General features: G+C 37.4%; 1 protein-coding gene across 2 annotated transcripts in view; it reads left to right on the top strand.

The window, feature by feature from the left end:
* The window catches only part of LOC101157641 (FH1/FH2 domain-containing protein 3), an 87,512-nt gene that overhangs the window by 11,524 nt on the left and 50,378 nt on the right, over positions 1 to 25,610 (top strand). For both annotated transcript variants that reach the window (XM_023964615.1, XM_023964614.1), the window contains exon 3: positions 2,055 to 2,119. In XM_023964615.1, the coding sequence (XP_023820383.1) occupies positions 2,055 to 2,119 (65 nt within the window). The remainder of the gene's footprint in view (positions 1 to 2,054; positions 2,120 to 25,610) is intronic.

Raw genomic sequence — 25,610 nt, 5'->3', positions numbered from 1 at the left:
TCTGTAGGTATTTTAGTTATCTTTTGTTTGTGATTGAAACAACTCATGGGAGTGCTTTAGAGTTGTTAAAGTTGTTAAAGGCTTAGCCGGTTAGTCCTTTTTCACTCCAATGCAAAATGGTCCCAATGAAAATAGGAAATAAATGTAGTCGGTTAATAATAATAGGATTTTTCACCTCTAGTACAACAACTTTTCTGTACTTCATTATTTCTTTTCATATTTAAATTGAGAATTTTAAACAAATGTGATCTTTTGATTAACGGGTGATTTTGTATCCTTAACTTTGAACTCATCTTGTTTGCTGTGGACCTGAAACACTGGCTTTAAATTGGCACTTTGTTCATCCTTGCATGTCAGTGGTCAGTTTATAATTTTGCACTTTCATTATTAGAAAAACTACAAATGTTTAAATAAAAAACAATTTAGAATTTAAAAAAAAGATGTAAAACTTGTAATTTTTAAACTAAATCTGTTTGGTATTTTTGTTGCAATGCTGTAGTGTTAGGATTCATTCTCTACCTTTGGGCTGCCAGAGGAGTGTTCAATTTTCATATGTAATTGATGGGACCGGGTCTTCAAAGCCCATGCACGCTTCATGCACGTCTGTTTAATTTGATAATGAGCATGTTGGTCTGTGCAGACTCAGGTCTTGCTTAAGCACAGGGATACTGTTGCAGTGTGCTGCCAAAAAAACGCAGACATTCGTGACAAAATGGATCTTGTTACGCATTTGCCTCAACAGCATCACAGAGGATTAGGTTCCTGTTTGCAATCTCATCTCACCAGGGAAGGCCCGTGTTGACGGCTGTGGGCTTCTGTGTCACCTTTGCTTGTTCCTGGAAATTTTATTTGACAAACATTGAGAGTTTGCAGGGCTTTTAATCAGCTTTTTTGAATATCAGAACATTCTCCCACAGACCTCTTGGTTATCTGACTAGATGTCAGTTTGTCTGCTCTGCAGTGGTGTCTTTTTTTATTTTATTTTTTTGTTGCAGTACCAGAATGAGCTGCTTTCTACGCTGTATAGGCTTCTTTCTTTTCTCCCTGTCTGTCAGACCCACTTCTGACAGGCTGCAGCTGGCACTCTGCCGGTCTGCTCAGTCACACACAGCCTTTGTGAAGTCTGCATTAAAGGCCATTTTTGTGCTAGCTGGCTTATAAAGTAGTCTGGGGGTTGTTGTGCAACTCTACCTGCTGTGTTCTTGTCTGTGTTTGGTTTGATTGTATCTTACTATAGCAATTTGGGATGTTAAAGACACAATCTGTGGTCCAAATGTGCACAAGAGATTAGTTCAGACCTTCAAAGTATAAAACACCAGATTGGAGTCTTGATTTAAAATACCATAAACTACAGATGTTTTGATTGGAGTACAACAGAGAGAATAGAGAGGATGTAAGGTATTTAATAGTTGTCAAACCCTGAAAATAATTTAAAACAGCAGATTTTAGGACTTCTAGCTTCACATTAGGAGAGGTTTTGCCTTGAAATACACCAATGATCTTGTTGAGGTTTCAAATGGGACTTTACTGAATAGAATTAGGGTGCATTGTTCTCTTCTTTGTTTTTGATTGTCATTCAGTCATTGTAGCCGTTGGCAGCACATTGATAGGGTCTTGGCATATCTCCATTAGCACAAGTGGGTGGATTGGACCTTTGAACTGTTCTCAGCCATTTATTTGTCCAAAGTGAAGACATTTTCCTATTTCTCACTCTAGTTCCATTTAACTGAAAATGTTTAGGATCTTGAATTAACGCCACAAATAAATTTCGTCTACAGTTTGTATGTCAGTTTGACACTTTCAATGCGTATCAAAGACAAATAATTATTTTATTTTGCAGGGAACATTTTTTACCAAAAATAAATAATCCTTGAAAAAAAGAGAAATTCACCACCTTTAAAGAAAAACCAATACTTGCAGACAATGCAAAGATTTAAAACAACTATTTATTTTATTTTAGCAATGATGCTACTTGTGTTTGATGCAGAAGGTTGGACATGGAAATTGGATTAATCGTGATGTGCTCGTAACACATTGTTGTCTTCTTTTTCTAGGAGGGGCAAGAAACATAGCATCATCCTCCGGACTCATCTGTCAGTCAGAGTTCATGCCTGCATTGGTGAGTGAAAAAACAAAACATTGTCCCCAAGGTTTATATTTTTACTTTTGATACATTTATGCTCATCAGAATACACATCACAAAGCACAAAACACCTGGACAGTAAAACACAGTCACAACAATGACTTGTGTGAACATTTATAAGTATTTGCATGTATTTCCTCTTCACTTACTTTTAACCTGTCAACAAGACATGTTCATCCTTTGCCGTATCTTAGATTTACACTAGCGGCTTGAATTAGACTTGTTGATCATCATGATAAACCACACCCTGACATAAATGTTTTCGTATGGACCAGAGTTTATGCTTTCACCAAACTTTGAATAAGTTTTTACACCTGTTGTGGTAAAGCTGACAATCCACAGAAACAAACTCGGACCCGGTAAAAACGTACCAAAGTCGTGGGAGCTTCAATGGCCTCCAGACGCATAGTTTGCTTTAGGTTTTTCTTGGGTTTGCACAGTGGCAGCGTCGGAACACATCAAAGAATCCCAATTGACTTGACAATTAACAGCATTTCATAAACACTCCAAAAAAATACAACTCTGGTATGAAGCTGAGAGTTACTGTGTATTGTCACTCTTTTAATTGGGCCTCTTTGAGTTAAATGAAGGAAATAGCGCAAGGAGCTGAGTGAAAACATGTGCCAACATTCATGTGTGTGGCACATGCGCTCACACAAGCATGCTAATGGGATGTTAGTGTTATGATCATGTAGTGTTTTTCCTTGTGTTTTATTTTAAATAACTGTAATGAAATATCTAACAAAAACAAGCACAGCTTATTAGCAATAGGTTAAGTGGTAGAAGTAGCTGTGGGAAGTCTTGTTATCTAATAAAGACACATGCATTTCCTCTTCTCAAGCCTTAAAATGAAAAAATAACCCAATGTCTCCGAAGGCTATAAAGCTGAGGACTGTCGAATCTTATAACTAACTGGGTGTTTTCTCTTGTGCAGTGAAAGTGAACCACAAACTGTTTTTTTTAAATGAGGTCAGCAGAATCTGAACACTTTTCTTGATAATCCTCTCTTGGTTATAACATGTGATATATACCAGGCATTGCAAAGATTTAGCTCCCTATACAATTAGCACATTTAAGACAATCGAGATGATTTAAAAAAAATCTCTTTGATCATGTTTTCAATCTGAAAATGACTCTACAGTTCAGTTATTTAAAGTCCTGTTCCTCATAAAAAAATAGAGATGCTTGCAGCTTTCTACTGTACTTTACAATAATACTGCATAACAGTGGTAAATAAGCCTAATTTCACCTCAAGAAATCATAAACCAAGTATTTTCAATTCCTTATCATTTAACAAGGTTAGAGAATGGTATCTAAGTATTGCTTATGATTTTTTTTTAAGCGTTATTCAAGGGATAGGTAAGGCTAAAAATGTCATGTGAAACCTTACCTAACAGTAAAAAACCAAGTAAATGATTACTTTAGAGATTATTAAAGCTTTGCAAACACATTAACTTACATGTAGTTATTGTATTCATAAGACTAAAAAAATTGCATTAGAAACCTTTATTAAAACTCTGTAATGCATTAAGTAAGGTTAATTTAATAAATCTTAGTTACCTTATAATCAAAGCATTAAGTAACACATAGTAATGCAAGGTAATGCTCAAACATTGCTATTAAAATTTTATTAAATATTTATTGAATATTTAATGAATGCTTAATTATGTAACATTGGTAAAGGGGTCCTTAATCCGAAGCAATGTCCAGATTTCATCACAGGGGACACCCTAAAAGTACCTGATGTACCCACATCACAAGCTCATCTGACTGTTCTTGCAAATATTTAGCTGAAAACTCCCCTGAACGGATTTACCTTATGCTGTTCTGTCCTCCTGCTGGTACTGGCTCAGCTTAGTGGAGCCTGCAGAGCAGCAGACAGACTCACCACCCTTCTCTAAGTGGATGATGACCCTCTTTCTTTCTAAGTTGACGGCCACCTGTTCCCTCCCCCTCCAGTCCCCCTCAATAACAGCCCGTGTGGCCCATAGAATTTTTTTTTCTCCTTTAGCTGAGATGATCACTGTTACTGTAACTTGTCTAGACATTTGAGCCTAATGTGATCTGACTAGCAGGCTAACCTTTTAGCCTCCTAAACACAGAATTACTCTTGCTTCACATAGGAGATAATTTGTTATCCTTCCACAGACAAATGTCATGTTTTTTCTGTCTTACTGTCAGTGAAAATCCTATGAATGAGCCTCAGCAGACTCTGCAGTGTGAACTCTGCTTTTAAATCACTCCGTTGCCTCAAACTATTTAGATATTCTATGTATCCTTACTTATGATTGTGCGCTACATTAGCACACCCACATTGTTTATACCAGAGGCTCCCTCAGAAACATGAGTAATGAGTTGGTTAAAACCATGTGCACTGTAATCTTTGTTACCATGCGTGCATTTCGAGGTTTAATTCAATTGTACATCTTTTTGTGTATATTTTCTGGTTTTGGGGTTTTTCCAGATTTACACAAAACACAACCCAGCTTTCTGTTTGTCTGTGTATGTGCGTGTACTACAGCGTGTATGTGACTTTAACCACAGGAAGACCTAATTCAGGCTTCTCTAATCATAGTCATTAGCACTCAGATACATGTGTCTCTGCAACAGAGAGGCAACACTCTGAACAACAAAGAGGGGAAAGGAAATCTCTCACCCTAAAAGCTGTTATGACATACCATGTGGCTCTTGTGCATTTTGTTGCCATGATTTTGGGTAATTTTATTGTTTTAATCCTTTTGTTTTGTATTCCTGGTACTTTAATTGTGGCGTAGTGGAAGTTTGTAATTGTTCGTTTTACTTATATTCCTGACTTTATTCTTAAAATTTAAACATATTTTTTGTTTTGTTGTCATAGAAGAAAAAACTTTTCTATTACATACATATTTTTTACTGTTCCTCAATAAACCAATCAATCAGTCAATTAAACAGTCATGGTACCATACCAGAATCCCAAGTTTACTTGGTGATTTGCAGTTTTAAATTCAATGAAATAAAGAGACAAAGAATGGAAACAGTAAAGAAAAATATGACCACATTAAAATAAGTTAGAATTTCATCTCTTTAACCTGGCGTGGACATGCGTGGACATCACGTTTTGGTTCATATTACCACAGTAGTTAATTCTGCTTAACTGGAGCCCTGTGACTACATGTTTATAGGGTTAGCTCAAATATTGGCTTGGGTCTTAAAAGGTTAAACCAAGCCCCCATCTTTTGTTCCTGGGAATTGATTCAAACCAGGAAGTACAAATGTTGATTTTCTCTAATGCCACTAGGGGTTGATGTCAGGACGAAGCAATTTTCTATTGACTATCATGTTAAAATAGCACATTGTCATTAGTACATTGTTGAGTTGGGTGGAGTAAAGTCCAGTTGCCCCTCTCACTTCAGAATTTTTGCCATTCCTATGGGTCATATCAACGATTATCTGACCTGTGAGCATATGGCTACGAATGAAACACTGAAACAGTGATGTTCCCCTACCTGTATGCGTTTTACTGTTCATGGTTTCACGTATTTGCAGATTTTCTTTCAGTCATGCGACTTCTCCGGTATAATCCCAAAATCTCAGCTCATGACGCTTGTATAAGACTTTTGCGTCTGAAAGAGGTGCTGGGGGGCAGGAGGGGAGCAGACATGAAGAGCACGCCGGCCTGTTGGCTTCCTTACCGGCTGCTGAGGAATATTTCCCAGCTATTTCCACCGATTCCTTAAGCGCTACCAACCAAAGTTTGTGCCCCTGCACGGAGAAATTGCATCGGATGACTCAGGTGCTGCCAGAAAATACCCTGATACGCTGTGGAAGATAATCGCGGAGAATAATTATAATCCAGATGAATGAATGATGGATGAAACCGTCCTCTTCTGTAAGGAGATGCCCTCTCGCACTTAAATGAAAAAGGAGGAAGCACAAGCCCCTAGTTTTAAGGCACAGAGAGACAGAGTGACACTCCTAATACGCGTTATAAAATACTTTTTATGTTGAACAGCTTTCTAATTTTCTTTAATAAATGTTTATACAAAGCATCAGAAATGTTTCACAAGGGTTTTTGATGACTAAGGATTTGTGACGGACTTTCTTCAGCTGCGGGGGAGGGAGTTGGTTCTCTGTATTTGCTGATTCGCGGGTGTCTCTAGTTCCTAACCCCTGCGAATATTGGGAATACTGTAGTGCCATCATGGGACAATCGCTATTTAAAATAAATAAGTCTTAAAATGGTTAAAATGGTTCAAAACATTAGACTCATCCATATCAACCTTTTTAAGGAACAATAAACCTGTAAGAATCAGTCTAAAAACTTTAAAATCTGCAAAAAGCTGTGGAGGATTAGAATTACCTAACTTCCACAATTACTTTCTTGCAAATAGATTACAATACATCTTAAAATGGTTAAAAAATAATCCAGAAACCAACTCATGGTTAGACTTGGAACAGGTGTTATGTGGAAAGATCAACCTGTCAGATCTTCCATTTATTAGCCAAACAGTTAAAAAACAGGATTGTTTCAAAAGTATTAATATAAATGCCACTTTAACAGCCTGGTGGGAATTTCTCAAAATATCAAAATCATCAATTCAACCATGCAAAATGACACCCATCTGGAACAACCCGGACATCCTTATAAACAAAAAAATGATACACTTCCAGATTCAAAATTCATAACTCCCCAGGAACTTCAAGACAAACATGGAATAAATAACTTCTTGGAATATCAGCAACTTAAATCAATTATTACTAAAAAGTTTAAATACAGAGAGACAGCTGATTGAGTGAGAACAGTTTTACTCTTAAATCACACATTCTTACCAGATTTTTTTGTGTATTTACCTCCTACATATGTCGCTAAAGCCAGGATTCTTTGTCAACTCCACTGTCTTGTGTATGTTTTTTTTTTTTTTTTTTTTTATGCATGATTTTTGACTGACCAGTTGTGTTGATCATCAGTTTGGTAACAGAAAGTCCTGCACAGTTGTTTGGATTAAAGATTAAGAGCAATACATTTTCAGCAAACATCCTCCTTTGAATCAGGTAAGAGGACTTTCTTCTTGGCAGCAAAGTACATTGGAGCACTACAGTGCTTCGTTCTTGTTCTATAATGTTTGTGAGTTGATGAATGTGTGGGACGTCAGCACATAAACTTCCGATGATAAGGTCACTACATTGTTCCCAACATCTGTTCATTTTAATCGATGCTCACTTTAGTAAAAGTCATTTAGTGCCTTACATGTATTACAACCTGACCTGCATCTGTAGGATCCATTTACTATCTTTTCTCCATACATCCATGGTGAGAGTGGGCTGGAGGCTTTTCAAACTTTCATTGCGCCAGAGGTGGCATGTACCCTGGCCACTTCGTAACAGAGACACTCCATTGGCTAGGCCACACACAGGCCAACACTCACCAACAGCATACCAGCGTACCTCACATGTATATTGTTTTGGACTGTGGGAGGAAGCCAGAATACCTGGAGAAACCTCACGAAGGCAAGGGGACCACATTACAAATTCCACATCGCAGAGGATTTGATTTCGGAACCTCTTGTTGTAAGGCTATGATGCTTAACCACCACACAACCCTAAACTCAAACATTCATTCACATTTGTATGTCTGGGAATGCTATCCAAGCAGAGAATAATCGAAACCATTCACTCAGGAGACACAGAGGAAGATCAAATGGGCTGTATGGTCATCTGTTGACTTGCCTCAAAGAGATCCCAAAATGGAATGATAGACTTAAAGTCACCCCCTGGAAGCAAGACAACAATGTGCAAAAGAGCAGAAACCAAAGAGGATATAACATGAAGGCTTGATGGTATCAGTCAGCTCACACTTTAGAGCACCCTGCTTTTGTATACAATCCCTGTTGGCTGTCAGCCACACAGCCATATGCTGTGAGACAATGACAGAATTTTGGTATTCTTGCAGCCAGAGATTCTCTTCATCTTCCTTGTTATTGTGATTCTCTCATCATTCAATCGTATATAGCCTTTATTGGTGGTAGAAGACCTAATTGCAGATTTGTTTGCAAACTAGTTTGCCTTCTGTGCAAAGTGCAATTCTTATAAGCCCATATTGGCTCAAACACACTCATGCAAAGGCATGCACATATTAAGAAGCCATCTGTTTCCAGTTGTAAGGCCCCTCTGCGCTGCTCCTCACCGATCCAGGAAAGAAGAGAGTTCTCTACGTTTTCATCTACAAGGGAGATTCTTTTTTTGGGGGGATATGTTTACAGGAACGAGGCAGAAGTCCCGACAGGGGGACAGAACCGTTTTCTGTGGATAGCAAGTAACGCCTCATTGAGTTTCTGTGCCGTAAATTATCTTCTGTTCCTTTTGTTTATTTAATGTTCATTTTGAAAACTGGACAAACTCCTGTCGGAAAGTTTCAACATAAAACCGCTTTTTCAAAGAGGCGTGTATGACATATGACTGTGAGAGCTAAAAACGCGTCTAAAAGAACCACTTTGGGGCTCACAACTGCTTGACTAGGGCAGGCTTCATTGAGGTAGACAGGTGTGTAACATCACAAATCACAGACTTTAAACAGCTGACTGCCGGCGGGAGGGAAAACTTGGACCGAGTCGAAGTTTGTTTTCACACAAACCAACATTTATTTGTTGTCTGAGTGGAATTGTTTGTTTACCTTTCCTCAAGGGTCTGCAGTGGTTTAACATCTGATGCTCAGCATGCCTCTGCAGAAGTTTGCTTTCTGTTTAGATACAAGTCAATTCTTTGTGTTTTTGTTGAGTTTTTGCAGCTTTTCTGTTGCTTTTTGTCGCCATCCTTGCTATATTTTAGTTGGACTTATCGTTGTGACAAAAATGATCACTTTAAAAAAAAAAAAACAACCTTTAACTCAGTGCCCCTCTGGCCTTCAGCCAAATCCTAGTGTGCCATGGAATTCATCTCACATCCTCCCTCACATGTCATGCTGGCTCCTTTTCTTTCCTTCAGCTTTGATGTCTTTGTGAGGAAACGTCTTTTTCCCTCCCCAGATCTATCTGCAGAATCCTGCGCTTCAAGATCTCTGTTTGTCATTATAGCAACTGTCACTCATCTTGTGTTGTACGAAATCGAATCGTTTTTCTTTTCCTCTCTCACCTTGGATTAAACTGTATTACCACAGCTGTTCAGCTTCAAATCCACGGTAACTACTGTTTAGCTTTGAAAGAGGATTTATAGCATTTTTGTGACATTTATTCACTGAGAGTGATTTTTCTTTAACTTCCCATCAGCTGAAAAAAAATGTATAGGCTTTTGTTTATAAAATCATATTTGCATAGTATAGTTTCAATTGCTTTGTTTTCCACAGATAAGCTGCAGACTTTTTTAATGTTTTTTAAACTTCCCATGACTCCTGGCTGTGCTCTGACTCCGTAGCACCTGCAGATCTCAGTAGTCCACCTTAAGCTGCTTCAGCTGGCCTGCCTTGGTTGCTTTAAATTATTTTGGAGACAGACTCACGGCAATCTGTGATGATGTAATGATTTGCTCTCTGAATTTAAAAAAAAAATAAGAAAAATTCTCATTTCATCTCCTAAAATAATCAAGTTAGATCACATGCTCTCATTTTTCAATATATATTAGTATTGAGCTGTAGTGCCTCAGTCATGTTCATCTTACTGTGAAGTTTACATGTTACTTTCTACCTAGAGTTTACTAAAAAAAAAAGTCCATAAACTGATTTAAAGGAATAAACATAAACAAGGAACATTTCATTTACAAGTTCGTTTTGTGTTTTACATTTAAAAGGGAGTATAGAAATCAGAAAATATTAAAATAAATGATAAAGGTCTATTCAGTCTTCTTACCTCTTCTGAGGTTTGTTTGAGAGCTCAGCTGAAAGAACTAAGCACCAGGAGAAAGTCCTCTTGTAACCCACCCGTGGTTCTCAAGCGGACCATTCAGATCAGTCTCAGCAGCAGAAGACTGGACAGCCATTGTTACATTCTTCAAAGCAGAAGAAAGGGTTTCTTGATAGAAAAGAAAAAAGATGAAGACGTCTTGTACAACTTTCAGCTGAAAACCAGTTGAATCGATTCAGTCTTGGAAAGTTATGATGATTAAGCTGCAGATTACATGACAGATTCAGAGACTGAAGCATTTTTTGTGTTTGGAGTTTAAGAGAATTATAGGAACATTGACATGAAACATAAAACATAAAAAATTATTATTATTTTGGTAATGGAATGTCACCATCTTAACTTAATGCCATAAATAGAAAATATATTTTTCATTAAAAATGTTCTATCTTTCTGAGATGGACGTGAAGCAAAATTATTATTTATTCATATTAACAAATGAAAAACGTTTTTCTTTGAATCCAATGCAAAAGGTAGTTTTTTTTTTGTTTGTCTTTTGTCTTTCATACAAACATTGTCCTCTCTTTCAAAAAAAATGTGACATTTTCTTGTGAAAAGTCAAGTATTGTGTTTAAAAGAAAAAAAAAACTTGAAAACATTTTCAAGTGGAACACATGCGAAAGTTAGATTTGTGTTAACAAACCATCAGGGTGTTCCCTGCCTTTGCCCAACAATAGCAGGGATAGGCCTCAGCAACCTTGTGACCCGGACCAGGAACAAGCTGGTGTTGAAAATAGATGAGTTTATACATGTAATATATGTTTTACTTTTTAAAACCAAAACCCTGATCTAATTCAAGTTTTTAAAAGAATCTAGTTTATGGAGTTGCACCTGCAACTGTTATGACAATCCAATTAAATGAAGAGAAAACCCATAAAGCTCTCAAAGTTCAACATTTTACCACTAAATTCAGTTCTAGTTTGAATAAACACTTTCATATGTCTGCTTCTGTTGTTATTGTGAAAGAAGCATTTGGTGATGATGTTGCTTGCTGTGGGTTTCAAAGAGAAATAAAAATCTGAATTGACATAAGCCATAAGTTATGTCCTTTGAAGCCATATGGAAAGCAGGACAAGCTTGCATCATTGTTAGGTTACAGATTTTTCAGAGCTTGTCACACAGGGTTGTGTGGTTTTCTCTGGACTGAAATGTTTCACTCACACTTGTTGTTTATGACATAAAAGCCTAAGTATAAGTCTTTGATCTGTGTGTTTGGAAACGTGTAAAAAAAATGTTTCAGTCTGTCTTTGGGCCACAGTGACATCAGTGCCCGCTGTCTGTGCTTGACACTTGTTATTCACCTCTCAGAATGTCAGGAGTCGCTACAGCAATTTTTTTTTTTTTTGGATTTGAATTTTTCTTTTTTCAAGCAATCAAGGACTAATGCACAAAACAATACAATAAGCAATCACACATTCATTCAAAGACGTATCAAACTCAGCATAATTAGATATTAAATCAAAGATTGCTTGAAAGGGAGTGGAAGGAAGTGAATTTATATAATCCCCCCTTGTTCTACCGTAACCATTTTATTACATGATTTATCATTATCCGATTCACCCTTTCATCTGATATCAACGCCTTACCAACACACTTTCAGGTCATTACATATGCTTAAGTATCAATAACTCACATGACAATGATGAATGAATTCATAATTATGTAAAGTAGATATAACTATTTTGTATAATAACATACCACATACAGATCAGTTATCTGAAATATAGTCAGATTATTTTCATTAGAAATATCATGTTTATGATTAAAAATGACACTTTCAGAAAACATAACAAATTATGACTTTTTGGAGAAAGTGAATTAATATAGTTAGAAATCAATCATTTTACCCATCTTCAATAATTGATTAAGAATTTTTATTTATTTATTTATTTTTAAATAAGGGAATGCTGTGAAATAAAAAAGGGTCCATATTCTGTTGAATGTCCAAGGTTGGTATTCCTTCTTCTGCTGATTCACAGCTGTTCTTCTGGGTTTCAACAGAGTTTATAGCTTTCTTCGCTGTTACGGTATGTCTGCAGACATTAGATAAAGGTCGTATCCTTCTGCGGCTGTTGTCAGCGGTGCTGAAAGTTGAGGTCATGTTGTCTGCAGGTCAGCCTTCAGTGATTTGCACAGGTGGTTTGGCAGAGATTGTACGCCGGATGCCCTTCCCGACACAACCCTGTATTGTATCCAGGCGGGTCATGCATTTTGCAGTAGTAAATCAAACATTCAAATTATAAATCTTCTGCTGAATTCGTTTTTTATGAACTTTCTTAATTTTTTAACACCATCATATGATTTTTTTTTGGTTTGGAAGTCTATAACAAAAAAACAAACAAACTGGCAGCTTTCCTTTCACTGTGATGTTAAGATCAGACGTTTTGCCTTTTTTTTTTTTTTTTACAAGCTAAAAATGTTTGTACAATTTCTGTAAAGTTATGCCACATTTGTTGATCAGAACAAACTTGCAGCCTTCTTAACCATGTCTTTAATAAAATAAAAATAATCTGTCTGTCTGACTGACTATCTACTGTTATCACTGGACTCGTGATGTAATGTATTTTCTACACGTCTCCCAATGGAATTTTTATTGGGATCTATCAGGAGAAGACCACTGCAGCTCTTTACCTTTGGAAATGTTGCCTCCAGAAAGGCTGCTTGACAAAAATTTGTTAGCATAGTGAGTTTGCGAGCCTACAAGCTCCCACCCACGGAGCAGGTCACGCATGCAAATCAATATACTCACGTGCGCCAAGATATTTTGTGCTTGGGGTGGATGAATTCATGGATGACCCCAGTATGATCTGCACATGAGTATGTTTACTTTGCTCTGACACCTTATGACATTAACATGACACAATAGTAGAGTCAGACAGACTCCTCTAGTGATTGGCTGTACACCTTTAGCATAATAAATATTATGAGACAGATGAACTGTTCTGAATTGGTATTCTTATGTTTTCAAAAGTTACATCTGTCTTTTTTTTTTTTGCTTGATCACATTTTCCACTAATTCCTTAATATCCGGTGTTGATATGAGTGATGTTGTGCTGGATCTCTTTGTAAAAACACCACACAGGTAGTATGTGACTATGTGAGGGCTCTGTTAAGCAATTAATCATTCGCCTATCCATCTTCTAATGCCTTATGCTCTCTCTCTGGGCCACGGGGTTGCTGGAGCCAATCCTGACCACTGTTGGGTGAAGGCAGGTACATCCCAGGATGGGCGCCAGACCATCACATGGTTAAGCAATTGCAATTTTTGTTAGAATTATAAAATTGGAAAGTCAAAACATATTTGTTATACACTAAAGAACTTTGGTCAGTGTTTCCACACAATTTTCTTGTTATCATCATTATAAAGCAAAGTTTCCATCTATGGTTAAAGCCTAAAAGAGGATTCTGGATGACTCAACATTATGAACCAAGGACTGATGTTTTTTATTAGACAAAGTGAAATTTAAATAATTACAATCATAATGTCCTTGTTGGATTTTCACAACTTGACTAAACATTTGGCCACACTTGTCCATTTGGGCTTCAGTTGACTTAACAAAGTGACACAGTGTCTCTATTTGCATGAGAATCTGGAAGTAAAGACCCTACCTCTAACAACAGAAAGATCAGCTGGGGGTTAACCCCATATGACCTTTGAACCACCTGGTGACCCCCCCACCCCCCGCACAAATCTCCAGGATTAACTGACACCATTCTACATATGGGCCATCCAATTATAATGTAGAAGCTTGTTACAGAAATCTGGAACACAAAAACCAGTTTTTCCTTCCGCTCCTGTACCTTTGAAGCCTGTGTTCCAGGATGCTGGTCATGGAAATGTTGTAGGATGAAAGAGTCGGTTTGGCACAGGCCTCCGTGACCTTTGTAGCTTCGACTATAGGCGCTGGCTGCACAGCTTTTTGTTTGATTTGATGCTTGAGAGAAGCTGTCGCCCTCAAGGTCAGCCAGCAGGGGTGGTGTGAGTGACTAGGGGACCACCTCCTGTCACCATGAAGTGATTAATGGAGAGGAGACAATTCCAGCTCCTGGAAGCTGCAGTGAATTCTGCAGCCATAACATAATTTCACTGCTGCCTAATGGGGCAACGTTGGAAAGAAAATATTTTAAAGAGACTATTGGGTTTGAGTTATACTGACTTCTCTCCAATACATTACGTCGTAGACCTGCTGTAGATACATGCTCCCCATGCAGAGTCTGTTTTAAGTAGAGCTAATGTTTGGCAAAAGTGAAACATCTTTTTTTTCCTTATGTGCACTCATTGGTGCTCACAGGAAATAGGTCGAGTGCAATTCAACCTCATGTATTTCTTCCCCTGGAAAGTTCCTGAATAGAAGAAATGCTTTTTTCATTTGCCGTCTGGGACATTGCACCCATGTCAAGTTTTTATGGCTTAATTTAGCATTAATCTGTTGCCCTCTTTTTTTTTTTCTTTTTTTTTTTTTTTTTTCGTAAAATCACTTTTCATGCCTTCTGTTTTTAATTGAAAGATACTTTTGGTTGGAGGAAAAAAAGGCACAGAGGAATGTTCCCCTTCTAAGACATCATGCAGTGTTTGACTGCACACAATCATGCAGGCTTTTCAGGCCCTCTCAGAGGGACACATCTTTCCTAAAAATCTTTACTTCTTAAGAGGAAATACTGCAAATCTAGTTTTGACAGGAAACTCACATATAAATGTTCTAGATTTGTTTTCCCTTTTGCATACAACGACACCTGTATTACTCTTGGGTGTTCAAGGCCTTTGCGCTTTAAAAGTCTGTAAATTGTCTTAATCCAGCAGCATTTAAAAGTCACCGTTCTCTCTAAATGTTAATCGGTTTCTCTCATAATGAAGTAAAAACCTCAAAGGCATATCAGATACAGCTCCCTGCATCCAAGGAGGTGTGCTTGCTCCTTTTGGTCTGTTCCCCATCAGGCAGTTTGCCTCAGCAGGGCCTCAGTCTGCCCGTGAGTGGAAATGCTTGGCCCATGTTATGTTTGGAAAGTGTCGAGTCTACAGAAAGCCAGGAGCGCGGAGTCCAGTGTCAGTCCCACATCGTGGGCCTGCTACTTCTATGGATTTGAAACACTGCTCAGTGCTTCAGTGAAGATGATTGGAAGATGGCATCGGAAATGCGGACTGAAGTTGTACTGAATGAAGCAGGATAAGTCTGGGATATTTCTTTTTAATCATTACAAAATGCTCAAGGCAAAAGTAAGTTTGTGGCAACGAACAGATGGACCACTAAATTTGTCAAACATTTCCTGTGGCTGATAAATCTTTGACGAGTATCTCAATGAAAAAGCTGAAGGAAAAAAAACATCCTGGACAGAGACATCCTATGTGAGTGGTAGACTGTGGTGTAATTCAAATCCGTATGAGAGCAGGGCCTCATCCGCTTAATGCAGGAATCCATCCCATTCTTTCTGTCTGTATTGCTGTCACAGTTTTCCCCCTCATAATAATTCTCATGTGCCAGCAGGAGATTGGATCACGTCCTATACATCCTCCGTGTTGTGGCGGGGCATGACAAATTAGCACCCCGCCGAAATACTAGATTTCTATGGTTGTTTGTCTCATCATAACAGCAGGGTCATTTCCTGACCTGGCAAACAGAAGGTCGTTCTGCTTTAATGGATCATTCACAGACACTTTCCCTTCAGATCTGCAGTACTAGATGCATTAGTATTATCCTCTTTGAGTCCAGAGCATAATAAAGTCATTTAAATCCAACAGTATAATGCGCCATCATCTAAATGTAACTATAAGAGATTCGGATCACTTTCCCTCTCTGTGCATGCCTACATAATTTATTGTAGTGCTACATTATCTTTATTTATCTCTATTATTGTTTTTTATTCCTTTACAGTGAATGTCTGGTATTAAATATCCTTTCATGCAGGCACTTGATAGGGAATTTAGTGTCTTGCTAGGGCAAAGTATGTAACTCTATACATGCAAAAAGTAAAAATGTATGCATACATCAAAAGCGTCTGTTAATTATCGTGTTTATCTTCTAAATATTTACTGCATGCTTCAATGTGAGGTTTAATTAGATCACAGAGCCTGATCAAAGCGAAGCTTGAATAGAGTTAGACTGTCCTGTCATCCGATGCCGTATGTTTAACCTCTTAATCAGTAAAACGAGTATAAATCTGTTTTTTTTCACACAACCTTTTATGCGGTAAGGCTTACCTTCTGCTAGAAGAGCTGTTTGAAGTATTAGATACAGGCAGTATTGCTTTCCACAAATCTCCAGAACAAATACCTTTTTGATCTGCTGTAAAAGATGTCTTCCTTTAAATATATAATAATAACTATATAATATAACAACAAATATAAAATATGAACAGAAGGACTTTGTGATTTCTGACCATTTCAGCCACTTGTAAAACTCATTTTCTGGCAACTTGTCTGTGTAAATTTGATGTAACCACTGTCTATTTCAATGCTCAATAACTCCACTATGATTGGTGCCATAGAAATAAAACTTACTTACTCACTCATTTATTTTTTGCCTGTCATATATTCTGGGTTGTCGACAGGTCTCATTTTTCTCATGCATGTATATAGCAAGCCCAATGCCTCCACTTGATTGGTTGTTGCTCTAAATTTGGAACATAATCTATCCGGTCAGACATATCAAAGATGATAAAACTTTACAAATTAAAGCAGATAAATAAATATCTACCTTTCTATTTTAAGGTGCTTTAATAATTTGAGGGCATTTTATAAACAGATTTTAAGGTTCACATTTTGCCCACAGTCCTGTTTTCTTCAGTGTCTGGATTCTTGAAGTTACATTATCATACGCTGAAAGGTTCAAACATTAAAGGAGAGACTTAGAGTTAAGCTCCGCCCTTTTTATTTGTATCATTGGCGCCAATTGTGCAGTGGTAGGGCGGTCAACCTCTGACCTCTGAAGGTACTGGAAACATCCTTTAGAGAATATGGACCATATTGACATGACAGCATCATGCAGTTTCTGCATATTCATTGGCTGCACATCAATGATGCCAATCTCCAGTTCCACCACATCCCAAAGGGGCTCTATTGGGTTGAGATCTGGCGACTGTGCAGGCCATTGGGGTACAGTCAACTCATTGTGATGTTCAAGAACCAGTCTGAGATGATTCCAGCTTTATGACATGGCAGGTTATCCTGGTGGAAGTAGCCATCAGAAGACGTGTACACTGTGGTCATAAAGGGATGGACGTGGTCAGTAACAGTGCCCAGGTAGGCTGTTGCATTGTAACCATGCTCAATTGATACTCAGGGGTCCAGCGTGTGCCAAGAAAATATCCCCACGCCATGACACCACCACCACCAGCCTGAACTGTTGATACAAGGCAGGATGGATCCATGCTTTCATGTTGTTGATGCGAATTTCTGACCCCACCATCAGAATATCCCACCAGAAATGGAGACTCTTAAGACCAGGCAACATTTTTCAAATCTTCTTTTGTCCAAGTTTGGTGAACCTGTGTGAATTGTAGCCTCAGTTTCCTGTTCTTACCCGACAGGAGTGGTACCTGGTGTGGTCTCTTCTGCTGCTGTAGCCCATCTGCCTCAAGGTTGGGCATATTGTGCGTTCAGAGATGCTCTTTTGCAGACCTCGTTTGTAACCAGTGATTATCTGAGTTACCATTGCCTTTCTATCAGCTGGACCCAGTCTTGCCATTCTCCTCTGACATCAACAAGGCCTTTCCGCCCACAGAACTGCTGCTCACTGGAAATTATTTTCTTTTTAGGACCATTTTCTGTAATTCAGAAAAATGGCAGGTGAAAAATATGTTTGGCCTATAGATTTATTTATTTTTTTCTATCGGCCAATTTAGCCGGTGACTCAAAATTTAAATTTCGGCCCCTGTGTGGAGGTATTACATTTATCTAAAATCTGACAAAAACACAATAATGTGTACTGCAAACTGTGCAGAGGGCATGCTCCTTCTAAAACTGGAAATACTACCAACCTTTTTTATCACTTAAAACAGAGCCAAGAGGCACCAAAATAAACAATAATTCTACAACAAAGGTTAGACCTGCATAAATATATATATATATATATATAAATATATATATATATATCTTGCCCAGCTCTAGCTCCAACACATGGAAAAACAGACTGATACTTTTTAAACAAGCAATACTGCAACTAAGCTAACACGTAAAAAATAAAAAAATAAAACGCAGCTTGGCTTTTTTTTTTTTAAATAACGACTTTTAAGTCTGCCTTGTAGGGCAGAAAATAAGGTGTAAATATAAATGTAAATGCAAATTTTGTACTAAAACAACTATAACTATGGTTTGTCCTCAATTGTTGGTACAACCAAAACTGACACCCCTTCACTTCTGCGTTAAAGAGAAAAGCTGTGTTAAAAGAAAATAAAAAATGCGTCAGTAAAATCAGATGATTATGCCCCATGGCTCCCAACCTTCCAGCACAAGAAGACTTCATTTTTCACTTGTCATATGAGCTAAAACAGCTGTTTGCAAGCATTTGTGGTCGCCACGAGGGAGATAATCAGACCTAATCCCCACACCCCTGCATTACGTCTAAAATCCAGATTTCAAGCTTAATGGCTTCATCAGCTTTTAAGAGATAACGACAGTAAACGCTAAGAGACAACTAACGACAGTAAACGCTAAGAGACAACTAACGACAGTAAACGCTAAGAGACAACTAATGACAGTAAACGCTAAGAAACAACTGCTGTCAAGCCATCTGAGTAGAAAACATATACGAAGCTCTAATGCAATAAACTGTAAGACATGAAGACTGCTGCTGGCAGCCTGCACAGACTCTACAGTTGCAACCTTGCAAAGTGAATACACATGTCCGTTTGCTTCATGGGAGTTTATTGCTCTCCTCCGTGCTTTAAAATAAAAATGATCATTTTATTGTTTGCTTGTTCTACAGTTGTGGTTTCGAAATGCTGGGTTGGACATACACATACATTTTGTTCTGTGCCGCTTTCGGCCATTTGCTTTTGATCTTTGTTGGAGAGTTTCAACAATGGAAGTCTCCAAACAAAAATATATCTTAATTCTTTTAAAATTGCATTCATTTTCCCCTGTCATTACTTCTCTCACCACCTTAGGCACACAAGACAGACAAATTGAAAGGAACAAGCCTTCTCCTAGACTATCTGTTGGACAATTTCCTTTTTTTTCTTAAGGTTTCTATTCTCCTGAAACAGATTTAACAGCATTATGATTTAGTATAGGTAAAATGCAAAACATAATATTACAAGCTCTTATTTTGATTAATTTTCGAAGATGCCTTATTAGGCCTGGAATAATTTATGTTGTTAATTGTATATTATAAACTAAAGAGGGGCAATAGCAAGTGACATTATGTTTTAGTAATAATGTTGTTTCATAAGTGGTGTTCACTCTTTTGTGTCTTCAATTTTGTATGATGTCGTTTTTCTGTGAACTTGGAGCAGATAATAATAATAAACAGCCAATAAACCATTTGCAAAAAAGGCAAGTTGTATGTGTTTATTCTTGGAAGAAATTTTAAACTGTACCACTGAGATTTTTAGTTTTTTGTTTATGCAATAATATTTTAATGGAGTCCAGCTTTCTCTGGATCCAGATTTCTTTTTTATCAAATCTAACTAACAAATTTAAGAGGTAATTTAAAAATACATTTTAGTGTGAAAAAGAATTTCTGTAAAGATATGAAAACATGTGGTGTTTTGGACAAACTAAAGGGTTTGTCCTTGATTTTGGCATTTTTTAAGAGGTTTTACCCTGAGTATAAAAAGGAGGATATGGCACTGATACATATGTTGAAACATAAATGAATTTTTTTTTTAGAAATCTGTAACGCTTTCTTTTACAGTACAGTACTTAGTATTCTTAAGTGGTATATACACGGTACTTATTATGTAACTACTGGGTACTTTCAGGGTATTTACCTGTTACTTTTTATGGAATTTACTGGGTGCTTACATGGTGTTTACATGGTACTTTTTATGGGACTTGCTGGTTACTTACATGGTACTTTTTTGTGTCTACTCTGTACTTACATGGTACTTGCAGTGTATTTATGTGGTACTATTTGCTTCATACTTATGTGGTACATGCTGGGTATTTATAATATACTTACTGGGTATTTACATGTTGTGCAAAGGTGTCTTTTTTGGTACTTACCACATGGTAAGTAAAAATAAAGTACCTTGACCTTTAGGTCTGCACTCGTTGTATGTTTCATGGTATTTACCATGAATTTAACACAGACACTACCCCTTAAGTACAATGAAACTGGACTATATAAGAAAGTCAGCCCTATTTCCACTCAACTACATGGTATTTTCAGTTTTAAATGCTGTGTTTGTTCACTTAAATATTACTTGGTACTTACCCCTTAAGTACAATGAAACTGGACTGTAAAAGAAAGTCAGCCCTATTTCCACTCTATTACATGGTACTTTCAATGGTAAATGCTGGGTATGTTCACGTATTACCTTCCCATACAGTGTACATACCAACTTGGTCTTCTGACCTTACCAAATGAGACGATGCTAACTTGTTGGTAAAGGTGAAGTAACTGCATTGTAAAAACATATTCTGGTCTGATTACTTCTTGTAACATGAGGCAAATTTAAAGAGAAACAAGACAGCAGTGAAAACAACAATCTTTAATATGATACACTTCTGCAGCATACAAAATGTCATCACAATGAAATTTGTTTTAGGTTCAAAACAGTAAAAAGGAGCATTCTAAAGAACGTTTTTAAAAAATATATTATTTATCTTTTCTTCCAGAGTTTTGTGTTGTTCCAGGAATGATTCACACTCCTTTGCATATCTCATGAGTTTGTCACCCACCGTGAAAACAGGAAATTGCCCCAGACCCTCACCTTCTCCAGCCAAAGTCATTTCTGCAATAGTTGCATGTGAGGGTCGTGCTTTTTGTCCATCGAAATTCCTTCAGCAGAGTTTGGTAACAGTGCAGGACTTCTTCAGGGTTAGTAACTGCAAGAAAAATCACAAGACACAGTACAGTACACTGTAAGTACTGTACTGTAAAAGAAAGTGTTACCAAAAAAATCTTCAATCAAGGTTCATATTTATCAATAGCTACTTCCATTTCACCTCTGCTTCATAGTTTGAGAAAACAGAAAAAGTAAAATGGGAATTTTTCCTTTTGTGCTCTCTACAATTTTATGTTATGTACTTACTTGTAGAAGTGAGACCAAAGCAAATGTTTCTTTTTTGTCTGAAATGTGAAAAAAAAACTTTCTCTTTGAGCTTTTATTGATTCTATTTTTTTTTCTATTAATGGAGAAAAAAACATTAACAGAGCTACACATTGCTTTCAGTAAAGTTTATGATTGTCGACTTGCCATTTGACAGAGCAGAGCTCCCTCGAGTTTTCGGTCAAATACTTTACTTCTTAAATTTGACTTCAAAAAACCAGAACGACTGATTGGAAAGATGCTTTAGATGCCGCTTTACAGCAAATGTACACAAAGCAGAGGTTGATGTCATGGTTGTTATATAGATTTTTTGTATACAGTGCATGAATGCAAGCACAGACCAGTTTAGGCTAAAATATCACCCTGGAAATGCTAATTACAGTTGAGGGTTTGTTGACTGGTGTGACAGAGTGGCTCTGTGAACCAGACTGCAGCTGTCACACAACATCACACACATGCAGACTTCACTTTTCTCTGCAGCGCTCCCCACTGATGTGGCCAAGTCAGCCCAAAGACAAATGGGTTCAGACTTGGAAGACGTGAAGACTAGCTAAAAACAACACGCTAAATACAGACTCAATCTCCCGCAATGCAAACACAAAGTGTTCACTCAGCTGCTTTTGTACATATTTTGATGTGGACAGCAGCGAAGACTTTCTTTCCCCTCTGCAAACACTTTTTGTCATGGTCTGATTCTGATTTCTTAGTGATTGATGGCTTAGTTGTCACATAAAAATAACAAAAGACATTTGATGATTAATGGGTTAATCATGGATGTAACATTTTTAATGCAAACAATATTAGAAATAACACACTTATTCAGTCCCTACTTTGTTCAATTTAAATAATATGGAAAGTACTTTAAGGGGCCCTCAACACCAAGCAGTTCAGGGAATTCCCTTGACATGTCTCCAGTTTCAGATCAGATTTTATGTCTATGACCTTTATAAATAGAGCTATTATTAACACCTCAATTCTTTTTCAAATAAAAATATAGTCTACTGACATTGTATGATCTCATTAAGCTTCAGAGTGCATTTTACGAGCATCATGTTATATTCTCTGTGGTGAGCAGCCGATTAAATAAAAAACAAACAATGCTGCTGAGCTTTTAGTTTTGGATTCAGTTTTTGCTGAAATCTAATAGATTATACAACATTTTATTCCTTAATAAAAAAATATTTTAGATTTGATTTATTCTTACTGACATTAAATGTGAGACGCACAAGCTCAGGGACATAATACTAATAAATCGGATAACTGTGAATATTGGCTTTTGAGCTGATAGAAAGTTATTTTTAAAATTAAATTTGAGTGCATGTAGAAAAAGGCTACACTTTGGCTTTTTCAAAAGATTTGCATGGGAAAGTCTCGGTTTAAATCTTGGCTGGGACCTTTCTGTGTGGAGTTTGCATGTTCTCCTCATGCATGCATAGGTTTTCTATGGGCACTATGGCTTCCTCCCACTGTCCATAATATGCTCATAGGTTAATTGGTGTCTCTAAATTGTCCTTAGGTGTAATTTAAGAGAGAGTCTGGCCCTGTGACACACTGGGGACATGCCATGGGTGTACTCTGTATTTTTCTAATGGTTTTTTAAAGGGATAGGCTCCAGCAAGCCAGCGACCTCAAAAAGGATTAAACAGGTTTAGAAAATGGATAGGTGGAAATTTAATTGGAAATTGTTTACCAAAATCCTGGAAATGTCACACTGTTATTTTTAGTATTACTGAAAATGAGCTATGAGAAGAACTTTAGGTAAAAAAAAGCATAAAGAAGTTGTTTTTTTGTTTTTTTTTTAACCTTGAATCTTCGAGCTGGAAGTCAAAATATAGTACAGTAGTCCATGCCTTTGAACACAAGGGCTTTATTTTATGATGATGATCCATACAGCAGAGTTTTTAAGAAGTTTCAAAGTTGGTGTTGGAGATTCTGCATTTGTGTGAGTTGTTGATAGTCGTGGCCGTGATGATTGGATGTGGTTTCTGTTCTCTAGTGTTGAAGGTTGGATTCCACTGGGATGCACCTGCACCATTTAGATCTTTAGTAACTGCTGTAGCAGCTCAATAAAGACTTCTATGTGTTATATGGTTGATAATATTATTTCACTGATTGAATACCTGACAAAGTCAAAAACGGAGTGTGAAGAAAATGAGTTAATAGTGAAGTTAATTGCGGTTGTGGACTAGAACTCTGTGGCTCGAGGTGATTAGCTCCTTTCAAAATCTTAACACTATTATCTTTTAGTACTGGACTGCTTGGTGACGAAGTGGTTGGTGCTCTCACCTCACAGCGAGAATGGAGTTTGTATGTTCTCCCCGTGCATGATTGGGTTTTTTCCAGGCCCTTCCTCCCACAGTCCATAAACAATGGTTCATAGGTTAATTGGTGTCTCTAAACTCCCCTAGGTGTGCATGTAAGTGAATGTGTGTGATTGTGTGGCCACGTGACAGACAGGGGACCTGTCCAGGGTATACCCTGCCTTCACCCAACAGTTACTGGGTTGGCTCCAACAATCCCTTGACCCCAAAAGGGAGTCAGCGGGTTCTGAAATTGGATAAACGGACAGATCTCATGTTGTTCAACGACAACATATTTTAGAACTGCTTCTTTCTGAACTATATTTTTTTCTATTCCTGCATGGAGAATAGGGTTTAATTTCACTTTTCTTTTTTTGTACACTCCACTATTATTCACATACTGCTGCTGAGCCACATCAAAATTCACTTTCAAGTGAACCAAGACCTGTAGTTCATTGTTAAGCTATGTTTACCTAATTTGATCCACGCAAGGCTTTAAATGACCACATAAAAAAGTAAACAACCACCCAGTCAGTCTTAAGGACAATTTACTGTAGTTCTTTAATCAACCTATCTGACAAAAGCATCTGCAGAAAATCTACACAGAATGAATATGCAAATGCCACAGAGAAAGGCTCTGTCTGCAATCTGAACCCGGACCTTCTTCCTGTGAGGCTAAAATGCACCTCAATATTTGTCCAAACCCAATCATGAATATATTACAAAAGCAATGATTGGACTAAGAACCCCAACTAATGATCAAGCATTTCACCAACCACTTAAAGGAGAACAAAAGAAAAAATCACTGCCTTTACTGTGACACTTCGTAAACAAACATGTCTGCCTCTCTTTCTCCATGTAAAACTTGTTCCTTTGTTTTCTTCCTAATTGTGGATGTAAGTCACCAGAATTAATTTGCATGCTTTCATCATTTCCATTGTAGACTGTGCCTAGGTTTGTAAATCAGTAATTGTTTAGTTGATTCAAGACTGTTTAATCTAAGCCTTTCCTTTTCTTTTAGTAAAGGTTATACATTCTGCCAGTTTACTCCCTTAGCTTTACAAAGTGTAAAAGGCCTCTTTTTGAGTACTGTATGGAATCCAGGTAGCTTCATCGAGCATTTACAAAGTTTCACACCAAAGATGAGCCTTCTGGATGCAGCAGAAGTTCATCTTTTAGTTCATTTTTCATTGTGCTACTAACAGATGTTGGTGTTCAGTGTTCAGGGCATCTGTTTTAAGATGTTTTGAACAACAAAACATCCCATTTTAAGTGCAAACATGAAGTTATGTGAAGTTGTCTCGACACTAAAATTCTTAATTCTTTTAAGGTAGAGTGCCTCATTTTTTAAATTACAAAAAAAAATTCAATAAACAGATAGAGGTACTATTACATTGGTATTTTTTCAACTTATGGGTTACTGTTTTTGCCTTAAAGCAAAAAAAAAGAGCAAAAAAAATAGATTTCTCATCATTGAAGATAATAAATTCTGAAACAAAGATATATAAGAGCTAACATTGGGTGCCAAGTGCATCCAAGTCTGCAATGAAACACAGTAGTATGTGTTCATAGAAATACCTTTTGCTGTCATGTTCTCCCTTTTCTTCTGCAACTGCTCCCAGCAGTTGTAGTGAGTCTAACCACTACCAGGTGTGCTGTTAAAGGACTTTGGTGAAACTGGCGTGAGGTCAAGCAAGTCTAGCTGGAAGCTGGAGCTCTGTGATTGGTGGAGTTACCAAAGGTATCACGGCACTCAATGGTAAAACATCAAAGGGCCTGAATCTAGTGTCTGAAGGTTTGGCTGAGGTGTCTGAATGTGTTACAGTTTGATGACGCAGAACAGTAGCCTGCTCAGATTAGATCTGCACAGAGACAGCGCACACTACCTGCACCATCACCATCTACATGTATAAACACTGGCTTTGTGCTTGTGTGCCTTTCCTGATAGAATAGAATGAACACACATTAATTGTATGTTTTTTTTAAAATGTAACTTGCCATGTTTTTCCCCTTTTTTATACAAATCTGTTCTTTTTTAGTTGTGGAGAATTGCATAGCAACAAAGAAGCATACCTAATGCTTTTGTCT

This window comes from Oryzias latipes, chromosome 16, assembly GCF_002234675.1.
Source record: "Oryzias latipes chromosome 16, ASM223467v1".
In the NCBI taxonomy this organism is placed as follows: domain Eukaryota; kingdom Metazoa; phylum Chordata; class Actinopteri; order Beloniformes; family Adrianichthyidae; genus Oryzias; species Oryzias latipes.
Note: the sequence above shows the minus strand (reverse complement) of the source record. Positions and strands in the feature narration are given on the sequence as shown.